The 22,560-nt window shown below is 39.3% G+C and overlaps 1 protein-coding gene across 2 annotated transcripts in view; it reads right to left on the bottom strand.

Moving 5' to 3' along the window:
- Positions 1-4,692: 4,692 nt before the first annotated feature.
- ZBTB49 (zinc finger and BTB domain containing 49) overlaps positions 4,693-22,560 on the bottom strand; it is a 34,042-nt gene continuing 16,174 nt past the window's right edge. For both annotated transcript variants that reach the window (XM_014936083.1, XM_014936084.1), the window contains 8 exons: positions 22,467-22,540; positions 21,773-21,855; positions 21,521-21,682; positions 17,663-19,565; positions 12,068-12,230; positions 11,208-11,344; positions 10,155-10,378; positions 4,693-5,078 (listed from right to left, as the gene is read on the bottom strand). In XM_014936083.1, the coding sequence (XP_014791569.1) occupies positions 18,892-19,565; positions 21,521-21,682; positions 21,773-21,855; positions 22,467-22,540 (993 nt within the window). In that variant the 3' untranslated portion in view covers positions 4,693-5,078; positions 10,155-10,378; positions 11,208-11,344; positions 12,068-12,230; positions 17,663-18,891. The remainder of the gene's footprint in view (positions 5,079-10,154; positions 10,379-11,207; positions 11,345-12,067; positions 12,231-17,662; positions 19,566-21,520; positions 21,683-21,772; positions 21,856-22,466; positions 22,541-22,560) is intronic.

Raw genomic sequence — 22,560 nt, 5'->3', positions numbered from 1 at the left:
GGTCTGTAATGCTCGAAGCCCAGATCCCCTTCTTGGCTGTGGCATAAAGCAAGTCATGTCTCTGACTATGGATCATCTTGTCTATCTCATTTATTTCTCCCATCAGTGTTCTGTTCTGAGTAAATAAAGTGTAAAATAAGCTTGTCTTACTTGAGTAACGTTTCATAAATCATACTTGGATGTGTTAAGGAGAAAAAAAATGTTATTCGTTTTATATAGAAAATTGTACCTCTAAGTGGAAGTGAAGGGGTTTCTCAGAAAACAAGCAGCACTTTAATTATTTAACTTTGGCAATACCCTTTTCTTCCAAGTAAGTGTTTTTGAACAGAACAGATGAATAACCCACGGTGGATGAGTGTAATCCATCCATTCGTATGTGAAGCCAAAGTCATTCAGAATCCAAATGACATCAAAAGTCCAAATGATAATCAGAAGTATATTTGACAGTATGCTATGGGGAGCCACAGTAACACAGCAAATGGCTTAACAAATTGACTGTCTGGGTCCTTTCATCTCCAGCTTCTGTGATTTTATATTTGAGCCCTCCTGTTGGCTGGAGATGGTCAAAAGCAATGGGCAATTCTCTATTAAGTGTGTGCCTGAGGAGGTGTCAGTATTGGGTTAAGACGAATGGATGTAAATTCCCCAGTTGACTGGTGAGGCCTTTTTTTCAGTTATTTGAGCATATTCACAGGGTACTCTGTTTCTGTGTCTCTTGTAGAGAAAAAGAGAATTTTGGATAGCCTATACATGGTGTAAGTTATTCTTCTCTTCAGTGCTGTGTGTTTCTTTAATGGTAATCTGCCTTTTATGAAATTACGCTAATTAGGCATAGTCTTAGCCAGTTCTCTAGTTTTACAGAAAAATCCTTACATGGCATTTTTGTTAAGCAACTAGATACTGCACTGTTGCCAGTCCCTGCTACTACAAATACTTGGGCTTACCGTTTTTCATTGTAAGTGCATTTCACCCCATATACTATGATGTAACAGAAAAAAATATGTGTTTGTGTGTGCATATACATACACACAAATATATCTGTGACTAATAAGTGTCTTTATTTACCAGGTATGTGAAATGAGCAGCTAAGAGGATTTCATTTCTGATCTCAAATAACCAACTATAGTTTGCTACTGATGGTTTTAGAAGAATGAGGTAACTTAGTAGGAAAACTGGCTTGCTTCCTAGTCAGAAGTTGCAGCCTTAAGGATGCAAAAAGGTATATATTAACATAAAGAATATTTGAAATGTGTCTTCAGAACTAGCAAACCCCTTTCCTCCGGGGCTCCTGCTGTAGGTCATTTTGCTACGGTTGTTCAGGGGGTCGTAAATTTGGGGAAAGGCCTGTCCTCCTCTGCATGTGCTACAGAGTAACTCACATTCCAGCTGCTTAACAAATAACGCACATCCTTGCTGAGACACTTAAGTGTCATGGCCAGCAATCCTTACCTAATGTTAGTGGTCTCTGAGGACACACGATAGCTCCTCCTGGGTTTTGACTGGCACACGGGCAACAGCAAAAGCAGGCAGCCCACAGAACTGATGGCCTAGCGGCTCGTCTCATTAAGTCAGATTGTACCCTGATTTACTTACTCTGAAACCTTAATGGTCTCAGGGAGGTTAGAATTCACTGCCTCTACCGTCAGCCTAACTATGAAAGCAGAAAATTTGCACTACCATCAAGCAGATGTAGTTCTTCCTACTGAAGTAAGTAATGGAAGAAAAAAATAGGGAGCAGTGCTAACCTTGTGTCTGCTGGCACTTGGTCCAGGAAATGGTACGGAAGTTGTCTTTAAATAACAGTAGGCCTGTGTCTCACAAGAGCTGGGGAAAGATCAACTCCATGGGACAGCCTGCGTTTTGACCTAAACCGAGAACACATGCCAAGTCCTCATTTTGTGGCAGAAGCATGAAGAATAAAGTCACACACCGTCTACATATGGAAATGAAGGAAATACTGTAAACTGGGAAGTGCCATAGGGCTGGACTTCTGATTCATCACAGGCAAAAAGCTCTAGAAATTACAGGGCTTTTTTCTCGCAAAATACTTTTTCTAAAAATGAGGATAAAAATTGTGACTGTTAACATATTATTTGTGATTTGATGATGCTTTTTTCAGGTTGGCCACGTGTCTTTTTCTTTGTGGGTTGTAGTTTATTGACACAATCAACTGAAATGGCTCTTCTGGAGCCATTACAATTTGTTGTGTTAGTGCAGCTGAAAACACTTCAACGTACCATGTGTCACGCTTTGTCAAGTTAACAGTTGATGTTTCCAAATCAGGATTAGGAACAGTGCTGATGCAGTGCAATGCAGCAACTGCTTCTGCAACATAAGCATTCGTGAAAAGGGACAAACTCTGCTGCAAGTAAAGCAGCGCGACCTATTGTTGTTTGTCAGTTGTCCCAGCAGTTTATTTACCCTAAAGCATCAGGTGGTCCATCCCTTTGATATCTGAGGTTAGTTACAAATGCCAGAGGAAGAATAGCGTTCTCATTTCATAGAATCATAGAATGGTTAGAGTTCAAAGAGACCTTAAAAATCATCTAGTTCCAACCCCCCTGCCATGGGCAGGGACACCTCCCACCAGACCAGGTTGCCCAAAGCCCCATCCAGCCTGGCCTTGAACACCTCCAGGGATGGGGCAGCCACAGCTTCTCTGGGCAACCTGTTCCAGTGTCTCACCACCCTCACGGTAAAAAATTTCTTCGTAATATCTAATCTAAATCTCTTCTCTTTCAATTTAAAACCATTACCCCTCGTCCTATTGCTACGCTCCCTGATAAAGAGTCCCTCCCCATTTCTCCAGTAGCTCCCCTTCAGGTACTGGAAGGCTGTTAAAAGGTCTCCCTGGAGCCTTCTCTTCTCCAGACCGAACAACCCCAACTCTCTCAGCCTGTCCTCATAGGAGAGGTGCTCCACATTTAAATGCTCACAAACCACTAGTCCATTTTAACAAGCCAATAATCTTCATCAATTATATTAAACTCTTAGTCAGCAACAGGGAAACGCAGATTAAGTGATGTACCAAAGGAGATGCAGGAAACACGTGGCAAAGTCAGGCAGGCAGAGCCAGCCACGTGGCCACCAGCCCATGACACAGCCAGGAGTTCCCCTCACCAGAGAGTGCCAAGGTTTACATAGCCCCTTTAGTCCCTCTCTCTCTGCCCAGTAAAGCCCCACCAGGTCAGCAATGAAGCTAAAACTGAACTCCCTCTTCAGGATTTTATTCTCTGACTTGTATACGCCATCGGCTTATGCATGAACAACTCTAGAATTGCTACATTCATGCCAAAATGGATAAATGGATAGTGAACCTATGTGTGAACAAAAGTGATACTTTGCTGATGACAGAAAACAGCAATAGGAAAAAATCATCATTTTCAGTTACTACCACTTACTGTCAGATCTGTACAATTGTTGAATGGAAATAAAAGTATTGATATTGAAGAACACATTTCTGTTATTTCCAAAATCACTAAAAAGGAAGAGACTGAATTCTTTTTTGACTGGGGAAAATTGAGAAATGGTCACTGGAAAGCTGTGAAAGCCTTTAAAACATCAAACAATTCTTCAAGCCTGGCTTCCTAACGTTAATCACCCTGAATTCATATGCAGACCTCAAAATAAGGTTTTTCAGAAGGAAAATAATCCACACATTGAAATTAACACTAAGAAAGTAGAAGTTCTAGGCACTCAGATTCTCAAGAGCAGGATTTCTGAAATGGTGAAGCACACACGAGTGATACACCCCCATGAAATACAGCACAATAAAAGCCAGAGGGGTTGCTCTGAGCTTGGGGATGCAGCAGGAGGAGAAGCTGAGCTGCCCAGCAGATTGTGTACCTCACCCCCTCACACCAGCTCCAGACCTGCAGATTCATCCCTCAGTGAAGCTGCCAAAATACAGCGGGGGAGAGAGGGAGAGGCAGCGCAGACAAATGAGATGCTCTCCATAGTCCCAGACAAATGAGATGCTCTCCATAGTCCCAGCCACCAGAGCCACCACTTTGCTAAGCTGGGGCAGAAAGGCCTGATGAGGAGGAGGCAGAGCTCTGGCAGAGGGATTTGGGCAGACAGCAGCGATGGGATGTACTTAAAGGCAAAGAAGCACCGCTTTAGGGGTAAAGCGAGGTTGATCTTTTACTGATCTCTTCCCAGGTTAATCCTGCTTATGATTTAAACAGTCATTTAAATGGCCAAAGTTACATGATTTAGGAAAGCACAATAATGTTTTGGCTATTATACAAATGGATTTTAAACAGCGTGTGAGTAACACAAGGTCATGCAGCTATCCAAATGATCCTCTATTAATTCAGAGTATTACATGAATTTAAGGGATAGGATCAATTTCAACAGAAGATTGACTTAACCCCGGAACCATTTAGTTAAAACAAAAAGTGCATAAACAAACCCTGCACTAGGATGCGATCCTAGACTTCTCTTTGGCCTTGAACCACTTCAAATTAATTGGTTTAGAGCCAAAGGAGGTGCGTAATATAACATCACAATTTATATTTAGGAAAACTCATTAGAAATGGAAAAAGTTATGTAACTCCTCAGAGAAAGCAAAAAGAAATATAGGACAAATTATACTCAAACACTGCAGTTAAATTATTTTAACAGCAGGGTAGCTTTAAAAAAAACCTGTTAGGACAAAATCCTACATAGCACGGGGAAAAAAAGCTTTTGCATCTTACTGTAATTAGATACTCATCAGGTTAATGGGGCAGTTTTTCAAAACCTGTCATTTAAGTTTTTGCACATGATCTTGCTGTGTTTCAGTTTGCAAGCAGAACTTCTCCAGATGAAATAAAGAGCAATCTGGCATTTCCTAATGTACACAGAAATTCAAACCTCTGTATCTTTGTGTCTGTGCTTTTTCATTCAATTTGTACTTGTGATAGAATTGTAAGAAGATTTCACTTTCACTTCAATATCCACTGACTGAAATCACCCCAGAATTACTTGCTGCTTTTGGCATCTCAATCTTCAGCAGGGAAACTGAAAGGCTTCAAGAAGGCAAAGGGAAGGGAGCCAGCTAGCCAAGATCCACTCTTCATTTGAGCATTTCAAATCTGAAACATGGGAAATTCATGATCACTTTTGATGATTTAGGTCAACACTTTAAAAAGTTGTTTCATATTTAAATATATGATGAGGAGAAATGCTGAAATGAATGGAAAAGGATGCAGCATAATGGGAAAAGTTTTCCGAAGCAGCCAAACAAGAGAGGAGCCTAAATCTGTAGGGATTTTATTTATTGACTATGGCAGTTTTCAAATATGTTGTTTTCTGGCTCCTAAATATGCTTGTTATTTACAAAGATAACTAAATGTCAAAAGACAAAGAGAGGGGGAGGTACAAAAAATCTGCTTGCTCTAGATGACTAACAAGTGAAAAATAAGAGTGAACCTGCAAAGCAAGTCATGAATGAGCCAGCTACCTTCACTGAAAGGATGAATTACTCCTTTTAGGAAGTAATGAATTGTTAGAATTAGGTGCCCAGACTGCAGCAGCTCTCCACTGTAAGTAATTAATTTTTTTTTATAAAGCTTTAAATACGGTACACTGAAAAATAGAGAACTCCAAACAGAGGTTACTAAACAGCAAGGTACTATGCTTTCTATTATAGTCATATTTTTCTGGGTGGGATACGGTACACTGAAAAATAGAGAACTCCAAACAGCAAGGTACTATGCTTACTATTATATTCATATTTTTCTGGGTGGATGGAGCAAGGAAATGAAGTGAATAGAATAGTTTCAGGTGGAAGAGACCCGGAATGATCATCGAGTCCAACTGCCTGACCAGTTCAGGGCTGACCAAAAGTTAAAGCATGTTGTTAAGGTCACTGGCCAAATGCCTCTTAAACACTGACAGTGTTGAGGCATGGACAACCTCTCTAGAGGCCTCTTCCAGGGTTTGACCCCCCTCTCTGTAAAGAAATTTTTCCGCCAAATGCCTCTTAAACACTGACAGGGTTGAGGCATGGACAACCTCTCTAGGAAGCCTCTTCCAGGGTTGGACCCCCCTCTCAGTAAAGAAATTTTTCGTAAAATCCGGTGTAAATCTCCCCTGGTGCAGCTTTGAACCATTCCCACACAAAATAGAATATATCAACGAATGCCTGGTGCAGCTTTGAACCATTCCCACACAGAATATATCAACAAATTAAGCAAAACTGTGTAACTAATGAACTAGTATCAGAAGTGTAGTCTTGACTTAAAAATTGCTATTATTGCTATTAACATATAATATTAGTTTTATATCCTGGATGGAAAGGATTTTACACATGCAAGTCTTGCCTGTTACTAAGATCCGTAAAAGCAAGACCTCATTCACAGATTACACGCGCTGCGTATCACACTCATTTGTAAGATTAGAGCTGTATCACGGCTTTAAAACGGCAGAGTTTTTCCTATCCTGGTAACCCATTTTGCATTGCTTTAAACTGACAATCTGTGCAAGAGAAGGTGACAAAAAGATGTAGCAAGCGGTACCGGTAGGAACTTCAAAGAAATAGTATTAACCCTGCAGGATCTGGTTGCCACAGGAATAATTCCTGCTCTACTTCCTAGCTGAAAAAAATGAGAATCAAGACCAGCTACACCCAGACAGCACAGATGTTGACTTGCACAGGGATTACTGGTATTTCACAGCAAGAGAGCTAAGAACTTAAAAAAAACCAACCCTACTTGCATGCTGTAAAATATGCAGCATTGTCACCACTACATTTGAATTACTTATTTTATATTACTTTAGGAAACTGCAACTGAGAGCATTAAGCACCCTAGACGCTAAGAAATCTAAACCCAGCACTTATGAATTTTAAATAAATCAAATCTCTAAACATGATGCACATTTGAAAAAAAACCCATATAGTCAAAATGAAAACGCAGTGAAAATAGAAAATAAAAATGACAAACGAGGAACAATTGCAGAAAGGCAGGGCTCCCACTGAGCATTTAAGTACAGCAGCTGAGGAAATTTCCAAACACATTCAGGACTCTCCATAAATTGGGTTCTTGAATCACCCTTCAATCAGAACTGGCAGCAAAGAAATCCAGTTGCCTTGTGGGAACAGACGGGGAGCGAGAGCTCCTTGAACGCTTGGCTAAGGGCAGGCTGTGGAGAGCAAATGTTAGATTCCTTTGCCTGAGGAGAATATGAGCAACTGTACCAAGCAGCTTCCAAAAATACTTTACATCTTCAAAGCACTGGACAAGGATGAACTAACAATTCCCTGCTCCATTTCCCATTATAGATAAAGCTGAATTCCAAAGGAAAAGCAAATCAGGCCTGAGGCCTGCGAGACAGAAAAGGACAATTTTTCAAGAGCGTTGGGATGGCCAAGCCTAATTCACAGTAGCAGTTTAGTGACAATCTCCAGGTTATAATCCCTACAAAGGCATCCAAAGTGGTGTATGGTATTACCTCCCAACTGCCTAACTGCATTTTGCTCAGCTGGATTCGATCCAACTGGCTCTTAATGAAAAAAATAATTTGCAGATAGTCCTAAGACCATGAAGCAACAGCTCACTGGACACAGAGAGGAGCAGAGGGATATTATTGTCGTTTCCCAGTAGGCTGTTCTTGTTTTCATCTGTCTCCAGTTATCGTACATAGATGCTGACTAGTAGAAAGTCAAAAAGGAGTGCTGCAAAAGGAAATACTCAAAGGCAAGGAAGCCTCTATGACTTTTACTAAAGGAGGACACTGGCCATTCAAGAGCTATCCTGCCTGTTCTGCTGATCTAGTCCCACTGGGCAGCTACGGATGTGATAAAACATTCTAGAAGTAGCAGCAGCAGGGACTGGTTGCCTCCTCCCCATTGCAGGAGAATAACTTTTAATCCATATAAGACATTTTTTCTTACACTGGATCATATTGAGCTTCAGTAAGTCTAAGTCTCTAATATTTGCTTTTGGGGAAAAGTTGTGATCTTGATTTGTAGAGGCTTTTAATTACTTTCTTATTCAAAGGTTATTCAAGACAATCATCGTATTAACTCGTGGAATTTCAGAGAAAGTTTAAGCCTGTTCAAAACATGATTTTTGCTTGGGCTACAACTATGTCAGTTTGAGCCATGATTTTTTTTTTTAAAAACCAGTATCATCATGCCCACAGAACACCATAGTGCAATGGCAGTTCCATTTGTATAAACACATCTCGCCCTGACAGCTCATCCTGGAGCTTATACCCCCTCCCATTTGGGAAAAATTACACTTATGTCAAGCATACTCAATGATGTTGAGTACAAATGGACAGCAAATATGGTTAACATGTTTCTTCAATAGTCTAACCATACATTGTATACGCAAACTTTAAAACACACCAATGTCCAGCTCTGCTGGAAACTGAAGGCCAACTTTTAAAGACATTTTTACGTACGTCTGTGAGTACCTGCATATAGAGAGGTACAGGTGGGCATCTTTTCGAGACACCTGGGTGCTTTTACAAGTCTAACAGCCTGACTATCCTTAACATCCTTGTCCAATGTAGAAAACTCATTTAGTTTACTTAAAGAAAATCCAGTTACCGAGACACTACTGGTACTGAAATATTAAAAATATTGTAATTGTTTTCTACAAAATAATTTATTCAAGTTGGTTTAGGATGCTTTCAGGGAACAGTATTTTAGCAGATCTCTATTACAAACCTGCCTACTAGTAAAGCAATTGGTGGTTCTGGTAGAGCTGAGTACTTAAAATACTTAAAATAAGCATAGTACTTGTGGTTATCAGCTGCTGCGCCCTCAGGAAACACGGAAAGCAATATGCTTTCAAAGAGTAACTAACACATAAATAAACACATTTAAATTTAGCTAAAATTCACTTGGAAAAATACTACTAGACAGAGTTGAAAACGCTATAGCAGTAAAGTCCCTGTTGAAGCGAGAGGGAGGTGTTTGTCCTGTTTCAGTTGAGGCGATCTGCTGTTTTTCTGGCAGTGACACAGGTAGTTACAACACGGCAACACCAGTTACAGCGATAACAGCCCACACCACAAACAGTAAAGCAGTGAAATGTAGTTGGGTTGTAAAGTACTGACAAAGTCCCACTATTCGACCCATAACACTTTATAGCTACCTTTAGTGCTGCCAGACCCGTAAGTAGGTTTAAAACCAATCGCAGTGTTTGATCTTCATCCGTTACTAACCTTCACAGCCAAAATCACAAAGCCAAATATTGCAAATCCATAGCAAGACAACCTTGGAAATTACATATAATGACCAAAATCCATACTTTTCACTTTAATATTAGATTTTAGGTTTGTGCATTTTTAACTAGACTGTTTGCTTACTCTTAAAGGAACCACTTTGAGGGTTTTTTTCTTGATTTTTGACACATTTTCCTCCCATTTTAAGGAGGGTACAGCTAAGCACCTTCAATTTTGCAATTTCCAAACACTCAATTATTCTGAACACAGACAGCTTCTCAGTATTTATGCTTTGACTTGTTTCTCTGATCCCTGCCCTTTCAGTTTGAATATGTGCAGCTGTGCAATACTTTCAGATCCCTGCCAGAAGTAGAAGCCAAGACATTTGTTCTGCAGGGAGAATTAGTAGGGAATAATTTCCTAAATTAATAGGTGAGTTGGCAGGTGGATATCACGTAATTGAAGAATGGCAAAGGTGGTTACCAGTAAGTTCAAAATAAAGTAGTGTTAAAACAACTTAGTGTGCCGAGCATCCTTTCAGGTTAAGTGAAAGAAGCAATCAAGGGCTTCTTTAAAAATAGTATCAAGGAAACAATAAGAGGTCCCCAGAGCTCTGCCGTGGAGTCAAAGCGTTTCCCAAGGGACCATTTCAGGAGGATACACTTTGTGTAACCACCTGCAGCAAGAGAACAGTTGTAAAGCATTAAGGCATAAGGCAGGAGCACATGTTCACTAAACACATGGTGATAAAGGATATTATAAAACTAATGATATTTATATCACATGTCACAATGCCCACAAGACAGAAGCAGAGATATATTCTGGCTGTGGGTGGCACATCTCCAGCTCTGTTCAGAAGGCATTCTTAGGGTAAGAAAAATTATTTCCTTGCAGTTTGTTAAAGGTATGGATAGCAAATCAGTTAACACATTATCGCTTCCTAACATAAAGGAATGAGGTTTATCACTGCTGATGAAGCGCTGTCTGATTACCTGGGAGGTGCAGTGAGAAGGTTCTCCAGGCTGAACAGCAGACTCCTCAAGAGCCGCAGAGGAGCAGCTCGACCGCTGGGCCCATCCCCTCGGTAACTCGGGCTTTCACTGCCACCCGGTGGAGACACCGCCAGTTACGCTGAAGCCGACCTGCTCCTGATGGTGCAGCAGAGAGACATTTGGCCAACGAGATTTACCGGAGAAAATAAACTGCTTAACCTAAACTGATGGAGGAATAAGGGAAAGATGAAGGAACCTATTACTTGATACAAACCACACAATCGAAAACCATGTGGCTATATCCTAAAGCATCATGAATGTGACTTACAAATAATGGCAACAAATATTTTGAAATGCTTTTCGTCTTCTGATTTCTAGGCACTTACAATGTCAGAATTTTCTTGTAATACCAAGGGCTAAGCCCTTTTAATGGTAGGTTTTGCCTAATCACATCTTCAGAGGGAAGAACTTTTGAGAACAGCAAATAGCACAGATCTTATAATTAAGCTGCTGAATAGTGGTGATATTAATGGTGGTTGACAAAGCTTCCTTGTTTAACACAAAACTTTCAGAAGTGATAACTCTGATGATTCCACATTGCAGTCCACATATGGGAGCACTCCTTACCAGAAACACATTACACAATACCATTTTATGTTCTAGACTTTCATTATTAGTATTTTGTCACACTAGGGTTCTTCTAAGCACTTAAGAAATACAAAGGGATTTGACATCAAAGCAACAAGAAAAAACCCAGAAGTTCCAGATGCAAGCACAAAGTGGAAGTGCGTGCCTCATAAATACTTTTTGTATAACACTTGACTTTAGTCAAAAGCATCCTGTAGGGTTATCACTTCTGGACTTCGACAAAATCAAAACTAACTTGGGTCCTAGGTATTTAAAAGCTGCATTTTATTTGGAAAGAGAAAGTTCTTTCCAGCTGGGTACAATCAGGATTCCTCTTTTCCCCACGTGCCAATGTAATCATTTGGATCCGGAGCTCAACAACTTGTTATCCTGACAAATATTTGAATTACCAGAAAAGACACTTACTAGCCAGTGGGAGAAGAACAAAATACACTTTTCTTCCTATCTGAGTTGTTACTGGATGATTCCAAAGGCCTTCCAGGCACCTAGCGAAGATCCTTGGGTACCTAAGGCCCCAGTGAAGGGGGGGCCTTTGGCCTCATCTGCCAAAGAAGAGATGAGAAAAGCAGAAAATATCAAAACTTTTTTGGTCAATGTCCTTTTTCTGGTAGCCTTGAAACTCATTACTAGAAGGCAAATAATTTATCAGGCTCCATGATTACGTTCTCCACTGTCAAGTAACCGCTCTGAGGCAAACATGGCATAATCTAATCTACTTTACCGTAACAGTAGCTGAACTAAGCTTTGACAGTGATTTTCTTTTTGTGTGCTCCATTCCTAAACTCAAACTGAAGTTTGAGCTTGAGAAGGTGCAGACTACAATGAGTGAAACCAAAGGCAACATTCATATGAATCTTAACGAAGTGAAATTCTCAAGCTTCAGGCAACTTCAAGTCTCCTGCAAGTCAGACAGATCTGCATTACATGAGAACTTGATGTAACATTATGATACTCTCACAAATACAAAAGGCTGTATTTTCCACTACCTGGTTCCCCTGTGACCCAGCTTTTAAAATCATGATGATGAAAGATTTGGGGAAGTGAAGAGAGTGTAGGGAAAAGCAGTGCAAATTGTTTGCTTAACAGCATTTGCTTTTAGAGCACGTCCAGAAGTGTTAAAAATATGCTTCAGATGACAGGAGTGATTCATGAGTAGACAGCTGCTGAGAGAGACATCACCGATGGGAGAGAGAGGGAAAGAGTACATGTGAGAGAGGGAGAGAGATTTGACATGCAAATTACTTGGAGAAAAATAAATTAAATACCTTTTCTTCTGAGTTTCAGCATTTAGGAATTATTTTAACGACTTTTGAACTGAAACGAAGCTGTTGCATCTGCTGAAGCTGTCAGAACTCCTGCGCCCCTCAGACCTGTTTCACAGGCTGCAGTCATTACTCAGCTGATGTGATGAGTGTCTGCCGTCACTTTCTGGGTAAGAAAAAGCAATATTCTTTTGTCTGTTTGGTGTTTTGAAGTATTAAGAGACTGAGTGCTGAATTTCCTGTCAAGTCCAAACGTCATAAATAATGCAATTCTGACACAGCTGTCAAGTTTTAGAGAAAACATTGCAGTTGGAAGTAAGTCCCTGTTCCACAAGTAGAAGGGATGCTTACCCCATTCTGGATCCACAGAACAAATTCACAAAGCGACTGATTGAAATCCAAATCTGAAAGTAATAACTAAACCATTCAACACTTGAGTTTGAACACTGATGTTCTAGTGAGCTCCAGCATTCTCCATCTAAAAAATACCATGACAAAAGTGCTCACCTCTTTTCTATACCTACAGTCCCACTGCTTTTCCCTATGCATTGAGCACAAATCTAGTGGGGACAGGACTTCACTGTAACAGCCCACCCCTTAACAGCAGTCTTTGTTGGTTTTCTGCTTTGATATTGCTAATTCCATATATACTTACAGTGTATGATGTTCCTTGGAAGCCCAAGCTTAAATTTTGGTGTCTGTCAAAACTAGTCAGCCTTAATCTAGGTCTTTGTGTGACTCCACGTATACACACCTCCTGGATGACTTAATGCTTATGTCTGTTCTGTATAGTTTTTCCATGAAATACTGGGCCTTACTTTTTGTGCACAGCAACTGAAAATGCAGAGGGCCTTTATTCTGAAGTGGAAATAGAACACAGTAAAATCAGCTCGAACTCTTTGTACCTCAATTTACAAATTTTCAGCCACTTCCCAAATAAGCATGTCATACATATTTGCATTGAAAAAGCTAAGCTGACTTTAGAAAACCAATATGATTAAATCATAGGCAAATTTGTGTCGACCACCCCCTTTTTAGAAGGGGCTTTTTTAGCTTTCTTTGTTTCACCAGAATACAGATTATCTATTTGAAATACATGAACTGAATGGACTTCCCATTGAGGTTAGTGTATTCTAGCATTGTAATAAAGGTTATGAAAAGATGTCCGAGCACCAGCTGGCCTTCCTTTGATCCTCTCCATTCTTGTGATGATACATTTTCACACTTAAGATGATTCCCTTCTACCTCAAAGGCTGAGAGCTGCTTTGGTCCTTACAAATATTAACTGCAATCACAATGACCTATCTTTCTGGTTCCAGTCATCTGTTTAATATAGAGTGGAAGGTCAGAACTACATTAAAAGGGCCTGAAAGGCTTTATTTCAGTATACTGCCCCCTGCAGAGCTTCACAAAAAGCTGGCAGACTTGTAGTTCATGCATGCACGCTCCTCAGCACTGCATTGTGCAGTTGTATTAATGGGCTTTTGTAACCTTCCAGGAAAAATTCCCTCACCGAGAGAACAAAACTGTTGTCAGATCTGAACACACATGTGAATATCAACTACTAAAAAAAAAAAAAAATTATATTTAAACAGTAGGGGTACTGTTTTTAGAAAAAAGAATGTCTTGAGTCACTAGCTTGTGTCTTCACCAGACTCTGTTTTATGGGTAATTTTTATTCTGTTTTCTAGCATGGGGATTTAATAGCAGAGATAGAAACCAACTGTTTAGAGAAGGCAAATTCAATAATAGATGTCAGTAAGGATTAATGAATAAGGCTATGGACCAGAAAGCACAAGCCTGTGTGTACCAATACAAAGAAATCTATTTGCAGCACAGTGGAGCACAGGTCACTCTGAAGTCATTAGCATACTGAATTACAAAATAGCTGCATCTAAGGCCCTTCACTTGTCACTAGAAGACATTTCCCAAGCTATCACATTTTCCTCCTTCAAATCTGCCTATAAAGCTCACGTTTGCTTGCTTTCTATTAAGTCTTCCATTCGAGCAGGGCTACTACATTTCTTGTCGTGTTTGGTTTACGCATCACTTCTCAAACAAGCTCCTTAGCAAGAAAGCTAAATATCCAAAATCCCAGCACACCCTCCCAAAACACGGAGACTGGAGACTTTTACAGAGTTTCACAACCATGTGGGACTCCATTTACCTATATGCCTCTACATTTTTCCGCACTGAGCTTGAATATGTTAACCTCTGGTCTGGATTATGAGGGGTGGGTAAGTGGCATGAAGTGAGCAGCAAGAATTGAATGCAGCTGTCCACGTATGAATGGAGCTACCCACGGTGGGGAAGACAATACAAGGAAAGAAAAAAGTGGATTCCAGAAGCAAATGGCCTATGGGGCCAGTTCCACTTGCTTCACACCGATTTTTGTCTTAAATTTGGCTTGCTCTTGTATATGCCACTTAGATGTTTTGGGAAGATTTCATGTGTAGCAATTACTTCCCTATAAAATTATCAACAGGAGTTTTAAGTCTATTTGGATTTGCTGAAGAAGACATGAAAACAAAGCACAGATGCTCTGTTCTAAAGCCCAATCTTTGAATTCAATAATCTGTAAAACATCTAGTGGGCCAGGTTTAAAAAGACTACGAGAGAATGCAGATAAAATCTCAGACCACAAAACCACTATACGTGCTCAATAGCAACAGGTAATAAAACAAGTGGTAAGTCCTTCCTAGTGAAGTTCTCCTTCCTTAAACAAGTTGTTATTTTCAGTTCTAACTCAACTAGAGTGTAAGTCTCAAGATAAGCAGAGGATTTTTTTTGGAGGGAGAGTTATTTGAACTTAGACTGAATTATATGATGTATCATTTTCCTATGTACACACAGAAAACATACCCACGTAAAAATGGCAGGTTACATTTTGTACAGGTTTAATGCCCTTAAATCATCCAAACCCCACAGTAACATCTTCACAAGTTTAAACGTTACTATAATTTATTTTTTTTATATTGTGCAGGAGTCAAAGGCCAGAGAGATCTCTGCACTGAACTAACCCAAACCAAACCCTGAGCAGTTACCTACATCTTCTGTAAACGAAAGTGATTCAAGTTTGCAAGATGAACTGAACAGCAGCTCTGAAGTGCAGGACAGCTATCCTAATAAATAACAATTAGCAGTCCTTCTATGCCAGGTTGGTTAACGTGGTTTTTTTTTTTTAAATAGCATGGCATTTACATCGATTATAATGGCACTTCAGCAGTGCCTGCTACTAGCAAGTGACTGATGCTTATTCACCCCCCTCAGCATGCTGGCTATGGATATTTATGAGCAATAGCCATGGCTGGGTGTCTGCTCCTTGTGAAATACTATTGGCTCAATAATTATGCCACGGTTTCCACCTGTTCTTCAAAGTCACAGGGTAGCTGCTGTTTTCCAACTGTGCCAGCTCTATGGCAGTATTAGGACCATCAGACCATATTTACTATTCACACTCAAACATCCTCTTCATTATGGACCTTCACTATGGTTGCCATAGGAAATTCTTAGGATACAGAAGAAGATCCTCTTTCAAGTTAATTTTCTACCAAGGACTTACTGAGAAAAGCACTAGACAATTCTAAATTGAAATGACATGCTATATTTGATTTTGGAAACAAAAAACGAAAATACATTTTGCAGTCAGGCAGCGATATTTTCACTGCAAAGTGGCTGCAGGGATGGGGCTGCTTAATCCAAAACCTCTTACTCCACACACAAAAATTCATTCTCTTCCATCTGCCTCCACCTATCTACTCATCTCTTGAATTTTCTCTCTTGCTCAGCTTTTCCTTCAAGCCAGTTAGAAATAACCATTCCTAGTGCTCCTGCCCAGTGCTTCAAGTCTTGCCTTTTCTGGTTCCAGCTGCACAAACTCAGATGAACTGTTTGCTCCTACCAGTGTTTTTTCCACTTCCTTCTCAAAGATGCCACATTGCACCACGGTGTTTTATCAAACTCCCCAAACTGCAAACAGTATTCACAATCTGGTAGCAGGTGTGAGAACCTTCATGGTTTTGGTGTGAAACACTCTCACAGAAAGACACACTGCCAGGCAGGAGAAATTATTCCTTCTGCAACAGGGCTGTCCTCTCAGCACAAAGCACTCGGTACCCAGCAATTTAATCCATATGCTTACAAGCATCTCAGGATGCCATTTTCACCGGAAAGTCTTCAGCAATAACACATTCCTCCAAAGTAAAGCACACAAGCCTCCCATACTCCATTAGAAGAGCATAAAGGTTACAACATGGTCTGTTTTTAACACATCCTGTACTGACTCCACCAAAATACAATCAAGAAAGGAAAACCATTGCAGAGCCAGAGGCACCTAAAATGTTAGGAGGTTCACAAATTGCAGATTTGTTCTTTCCAAGCAACAGAATCCTCATGGGAACAGAATCAAATTTCTATTTTGTCTTGGGGTCAGTAAATCTAAGAATAGTTTCTGACAAGGGGAAAGCTACAGAGCTAGTGACTGGCAGATACCAGCATTTTCCCTAAGGCACTTGTGCAAGGAGAGCAGAGTGAGCATGACCACACGTGGTCAGGGACAGAACCATAACCCACAGCTTGTTGAACACCATGTGGACGATCTGCACAAAGATCTGCAGTGTTCACCAGCAAATCACACAAGAGAAAACGAGTAAGAGAAGAGCTCAGGGTTCAAACATACAAAGTATTCCTTGCTTAATCCTATGTGGGACTATGTTGTTAGCCTACACACTCTTTTATATTAGGCACTGCAAAAACTTCTTTGTTTTGACCTCGCTGGCTGGAAAAATATAAATGTTTAGAGTTTCCTAATATATGTGCACGACAAGAAAAGAAAGGTGAAAAAAAAAAATCCCAATTTTCTCTCCAGTGCATCTGTTTGTTGGTTGTTTGGGGTTTTTTGAACTGGTCTGTTAATGCAGTGAAATATTCATTTCAATCCAGGTTGAAAGCACTTAAAAAACTGGGAGGAGCAGGCACCTTTAAAGTAAAGGAAGGGAAGAAATAAACTGCAATGTGTGATGCCAACACAATAAGAAACTGAACAGCTAGTTTTGAATTCGTGAGGGGGAGGGAAGTGATGAGCACTTTAAAAACATGAAAAAATCTGTATTTTCCAGTCTCTAAAATTCCACAGAATGCAGGCAGTGGACTGTAAGTCACCTGTGGTCTACAATCCTGCTCTAGCAAAACTAATTCCTGTTCTACCAAGAACTAGACAATTATAATGGATTTGAACTTTTGTGCTTTAGTGGGATACAAGTGACAACGTATTTTTTAACACCAGGAAAATGTGACTTTACATATAAATTGCTGGACAGTCCCAGCTATTAGTTTTACACAAACACGAATTTGTCAGCAGAGGAACTGCAGTGCTATTAAAACAGCAGTGATACCAGAACTTGTTAGCTGTTGCAAAACACTGAAATCTACTGCTTGGCCTACAAACTGCTTCTTTTCACAACAAAAAAAAAAAATATAACCAGATGTTTGGGGGGTTTATGCAATTTTGTAGTCCCAAATAAATTTTGGACTACTTTTCATGCATGTGCAACCCTGAAGCCCTTGCAGTCTTATAATACTAGAGATACCAGTACTCACAGCTGTCTTGCTAGTGGTGAACATTGAGCCTCCTTACAGGAAATAAGTGGTATGTCAATCAACTCTGTGGTACTTCAATCAGACTTTCCAGCCTGCGAATGAACTTCAGAAAAAAGGTTAGTATATTTTCATTTCAAAAACTACAGTATCTAAGGAATGTTTTAGCATAAAGCTTGACAACACACTACTAAAGTTTTTTGATGAGTTGGAAAAAGTTAGGCCAGTAAAACTCGTGACCTTAGCAAGCAGTTTGAAATGCAGCAACAGATCTATACTGAAAATGAATATAACCATTCAAAGCACCAAAGCAGAAAAAGGCCTCTAAGCAAAGTTTCTGTCCTGTAAAAGTCTATTCATTCCATTAATTAGCCAATATTTTACACTAATTCACTGAAATGCAAGACAATCTACTTGTGTATTGATTGCACTTATTTTATAGTGCAGCTCTTCTTGCAGTGGTAACCCCATTAGCATTGTAAAGATACCTGGGACAGATGGATGTTATTGAAAATCTTTCATTAAGAGATGAAACACATTGAGCAATTATGATACAACGTAAAACAACTTCCCTTTATTCGCATTTCCTGACCTTGGTCTTCATTGTACAAATAATCTGCTGTGCAAAATAGTTTATAAAATACTAAAAAAAGCTTTTATTGTAAAAAAATAAAGTTTCTAGATATACAGTTACTTTGCACTATCACAAATATTGTCCAGTATTTAACATTGAAATTTAATATCACAATACTCAAGTCATGTAAACCAATGATCCTACTGGTAAGAAAGCCACTACTGAAACTCAGGTTCACTAGGGTTTTGTTAAATGTTTTCCTCTTTTCATATCTACACCCTTATACAACTCTGATGACCCATACTTGAATTGTACCCATATCATGAAATTAGACATTGGGCCATCCTACCCTTGTCAGGTAAAAAGTACCAAGTTAAATGGCAAATTTAGTAAATGGTAAATTTTAGTAAATCCTGGCAACACATGAGCAACACAGCGCAGTCACAGAACAACAAAGGTCCTCGAAACTAGATTTGAACTTTGCTAAGGAGCAGTATAAAGGCAGCCTACGCCGGGTTCTGGGCACGCGTATCTTGATTTCTACCGGTATCCAAGCTAGATGGCTTAAAAACTAGCTCTGATCTCTACACTGCAGTGTGATCGCAATCACTTTAGCATGAAATGCCTCGAAGAAGTTTTGATACAGTCACCTGAGCCCTCATTGTTCCAATTCGCTTTCATTCTGCAAGGTCTTCATAGCCAAACCCCAGAGGGTCATGCTGGAGAAGAATGGTCCTTCATTATTCTTGTACGCAGCAGATGATGTTCGACTGCCCAGTGGGTCATTGCACTGACTGTCCAAGCTCACCAGAGAGGAACGAATCATGGGAATATTGTCCGACTGTAAGGGTTCTTCTGCAGAAGATACATCTGCATCTGCATAAGCATATGGTGGTGGTGGAGGAGTTTGCTGTGTCGGAGCTTTCGGGAGTTTAGCAGAATCCACGTTCAGTTTCTGTGGGTTCGCTGAGTCCTGGTGTTGAATCATTGATCGCAACTTACAGTAAGAATCCGCAGAACCATCAAATTCAGTTGAATTTGCAGTTGGACGAATGGGAAATTTAACAGACACTGGTAACAACGTAACAGACATTTCTTGGCCAAAGGAGTCAGAACTCTGAGATTTCTCAAGGTCAGAAGTTTCAATCCCTTGAGTAAACTCATCTAGTGTGTTTGGACCTTCCTCGGGGGCTTTACAGTGCATTTTCTTGTGCCGCCGCAGGACAGCAGAGCGAGTGAAGCATTTGTTACAAGTTTCACAGGTATAAGGCTTTTCTCCTGTGTGAGTCCTCACATGTCTACGCAGGTCACCAGAGCCTGCAAAACATTTCCCTGCAAGACAGAAGTGACAGATCAAGATTTTGTTCTTAACAGAAGCGCATAAACATGCTTTAATTGGAGGAAATATCAAGTGATAAGGTATGGTATGTCCCAATCACGGTACTTTGTTTATCTAGGACAGGTTCAAACAAGTTCCATCTATTTTTACTATTCAGTGACTTGTTTCTTCTCCTTGATAGGATTTTCTAACTCGTGTTTCTCAGTGCTTTAGTTTTTGTCTCCAGAGACGGGAACATCCATTAGGCTTAGAAAGCTGTGAGTGCTCTCAGTTTGTATCAATCTTCATGGAGGAAAAAACATTTTAAAATAATCAATTTTATTTGTCTGTCTGGAAAAACAGGATGCTGATAAGCTTCTAAATATATTCTTCCAATGAGAACTGCATCATAGAAAGTAGTGGTTTGTTCATTACCAAAAACTATTCTTAAATTGCTGACAAAGTTAGCTTTTTTGGTTAACTTTGAGCCAACGTAATACAGCAGTCTATTTTTTATATTCTAGCCAGATGTGTCCAAATTGTATTTTTTTTTATTGTTGCAAATATTAGAATACAATAAAATATTCAATTGTTTGCCTATTTTCAGAACCACAGGCTCAAATAAATACAATTACCCTACTGCAAAGAAGAAGGTGTCTGAGGCTGAACCAAGGCAAAGTACAGAAGAACAAGCAGAAAAAGAGAGCATTAATTTCCAGAATTGCTATATGATTCACCTCACATTCATTAGGAAAGAAGAAATAAGCTGGTAACTGCATGTGATTTTATCTCATTTTACCTAGGTTAAAGATTATTCTATTTTGTGTGGACAGATATTAATGAAAATCTGTATTATCTGAAAGCCCAGTAAAACTGCAGTCTCAATTTTCGGCATCATACTTTTTGCTCTACTGACCAGATTTCTCTTCAAAAAAGCCACTAAGCAGTAACAGTAACATTACAGATTACTGGAATAATACATGTGGATTTTTTGTGTACTGCAAATGATTTCTTAAAACTTGATCAGATTCTCTTTGGACAATTTTTGCCTTCTCTGAACAAAATGATCTGGCTAAAATGAAAAATAATCAAAAGACCACTACAAGATGAAAATAAGCCTGTTTTAATGACAACAACACAACTGTTTGTTTAGTTTTTCATATCCTGCATGTCTATATTTCCTTCCTCCAATGCAAAATCTCTGATAAAATTAGCTTTCTTGTGCCTCAAGACATTACAAATAAAATATACTTCAGTTGGACATTATCATATGGAGCTACCCTCATCCAAAGCTGATTCCTCAGAATGTCAATGAAATTATACCAAAATAGAAGGGCAGAAAAGGATGGAGTATGCAGGATGCCAAGTAATGCAGGAACTAAGGACAGACAACGCAATTTTTGAGAACTATGTTATATAAGGATGATTCATTGATCAAAGAGCCATTTTCAGACCACCTGTAAGTATGACCTATCTAGATTTTGAAAACGGGTGTTCTCTGATATGAAGCATTCATCAAGTTTTGATTTTATTCCAGAGGTTGAAGCAAAGTAGCAAAAGGTTGTTACTATCAAACTCTATGGTAGATTGTAGTTAAATCCAAACAGTGTTTAATTGGAAAAATAAACAAGAACAACAAAAAAAAGATTCCATGAATGACCAAGTGATACCAAACAACCTGGATTTCCATCAGAAAGGACTATACTGAAAATATACCAATTTTTGAAGCAGCTACTATCAGTACTTTGCTAGCAAACATACCTAACACTGATTCCTCTTATTTCCTTTCTCTATTCTTCAACTGAAGTTCAATTTTGAATTTATTTTCAGGAACTCAAGGAGTTTAATACAACAAATAAAAGATTATGAAGTATATGAGACAGGTTAACTGTTACTCTGCTGACACAGGAATTTTTACCTATCATTCAAAAAGCAAAGGCACCACCAAGCTGTGCACAGTAAATCTTACCACATGCTGAACAGCTGTATGGTCTCTCTCCGGTATGCCTAATTCTGTGCTTTACTAATTTTCGTTGCATGTTGAATGACTTCCCACATTCATCACAGGTGAATACTTTATCAGCTGTATGGGTCTTTTTGTGCTCCTTTAAATTACTAAAGTTACTGAACCCTAGAAAAATATGACAGACACCGAGATTAAAATGACTCCTCACATTTCAATCAAAAAACCTCAGAGGCAGAAACTTTGGCTCTTACGTACCTCTGCCACAGATATCACACAGGTGAGGCTTTTCTCCAGAATGGATAATAATATGACGCTGAACATCACCAGAAGCAGCAAATCTGTAACAGAATACAGAAACCCAGTTACTGTCTTTATAAGCCCCTTTTTCTCCTAATGGGTATCATGTGGAAATCAACTATAACGAATACCTGTTGCTACTAGTCTATTCTGCATTTAACTTACTTTAATGCTACTCCTAAATTAGTGTATTTTCTGTCACCTGTTAGCTGAAGGCAGAAATATTTAATGCTGTGCTTAAATTCATCAAGTTTCCCATACTTCATAATGTCCATAAAATTTAACAAAATTTGTATGACTAAATAATGAAAAAAACCCTGCAAGGTAAAGGTACCAAATTGCATGATTTACTGGGACTCACACTGTTCAAAATAGACACAACAATTCTTAACTAAAGATACCAATATACCAAAAAAAAAAAGGGGGGGGTAAAACTATATATGCAATGACATGTTTATCTTATTATTGAGACTTGCAACAAGACACTTGCAGACATTTATGTCTTTTAATCCCATCAGTACCCATCTGTCTTTTAAACAAAATGGAGCAGCACACTGCCTTAGCTCTTGGCCCTTAGTTTATCAGGAAGATTAAAGAAAACATGAACAAGCGTTATCATGTTAACTTTACCAAGACAAACAATTCTACTCACCTTTTCCCACAGATTTCACAGATGTATGGCTTTTCACCAGAATGTCGACGTAAATGTGTTTGGAGATTACCTGCCTGAAGGGACAATAATGTAG

Source organism: Calidris pugnax, unplaced genomic scaffold, assembly GCF_001431845.1.
Source record: "Calidris pugnax isolate Ruff unplaced genomic scaffold, ASM143184v1 scaffold14, whole genome shotgun sequence".
NCBI lineage: Eukaryota > Metazoa > Chordata > Aves > Charadriiformes > Scolopacidae > Calidris > Calidris pugnax.
Note: the sequence above shows the minus strand (reverse complement) of the source record. Positions and strands in the feature narration are given on the sequence as shown.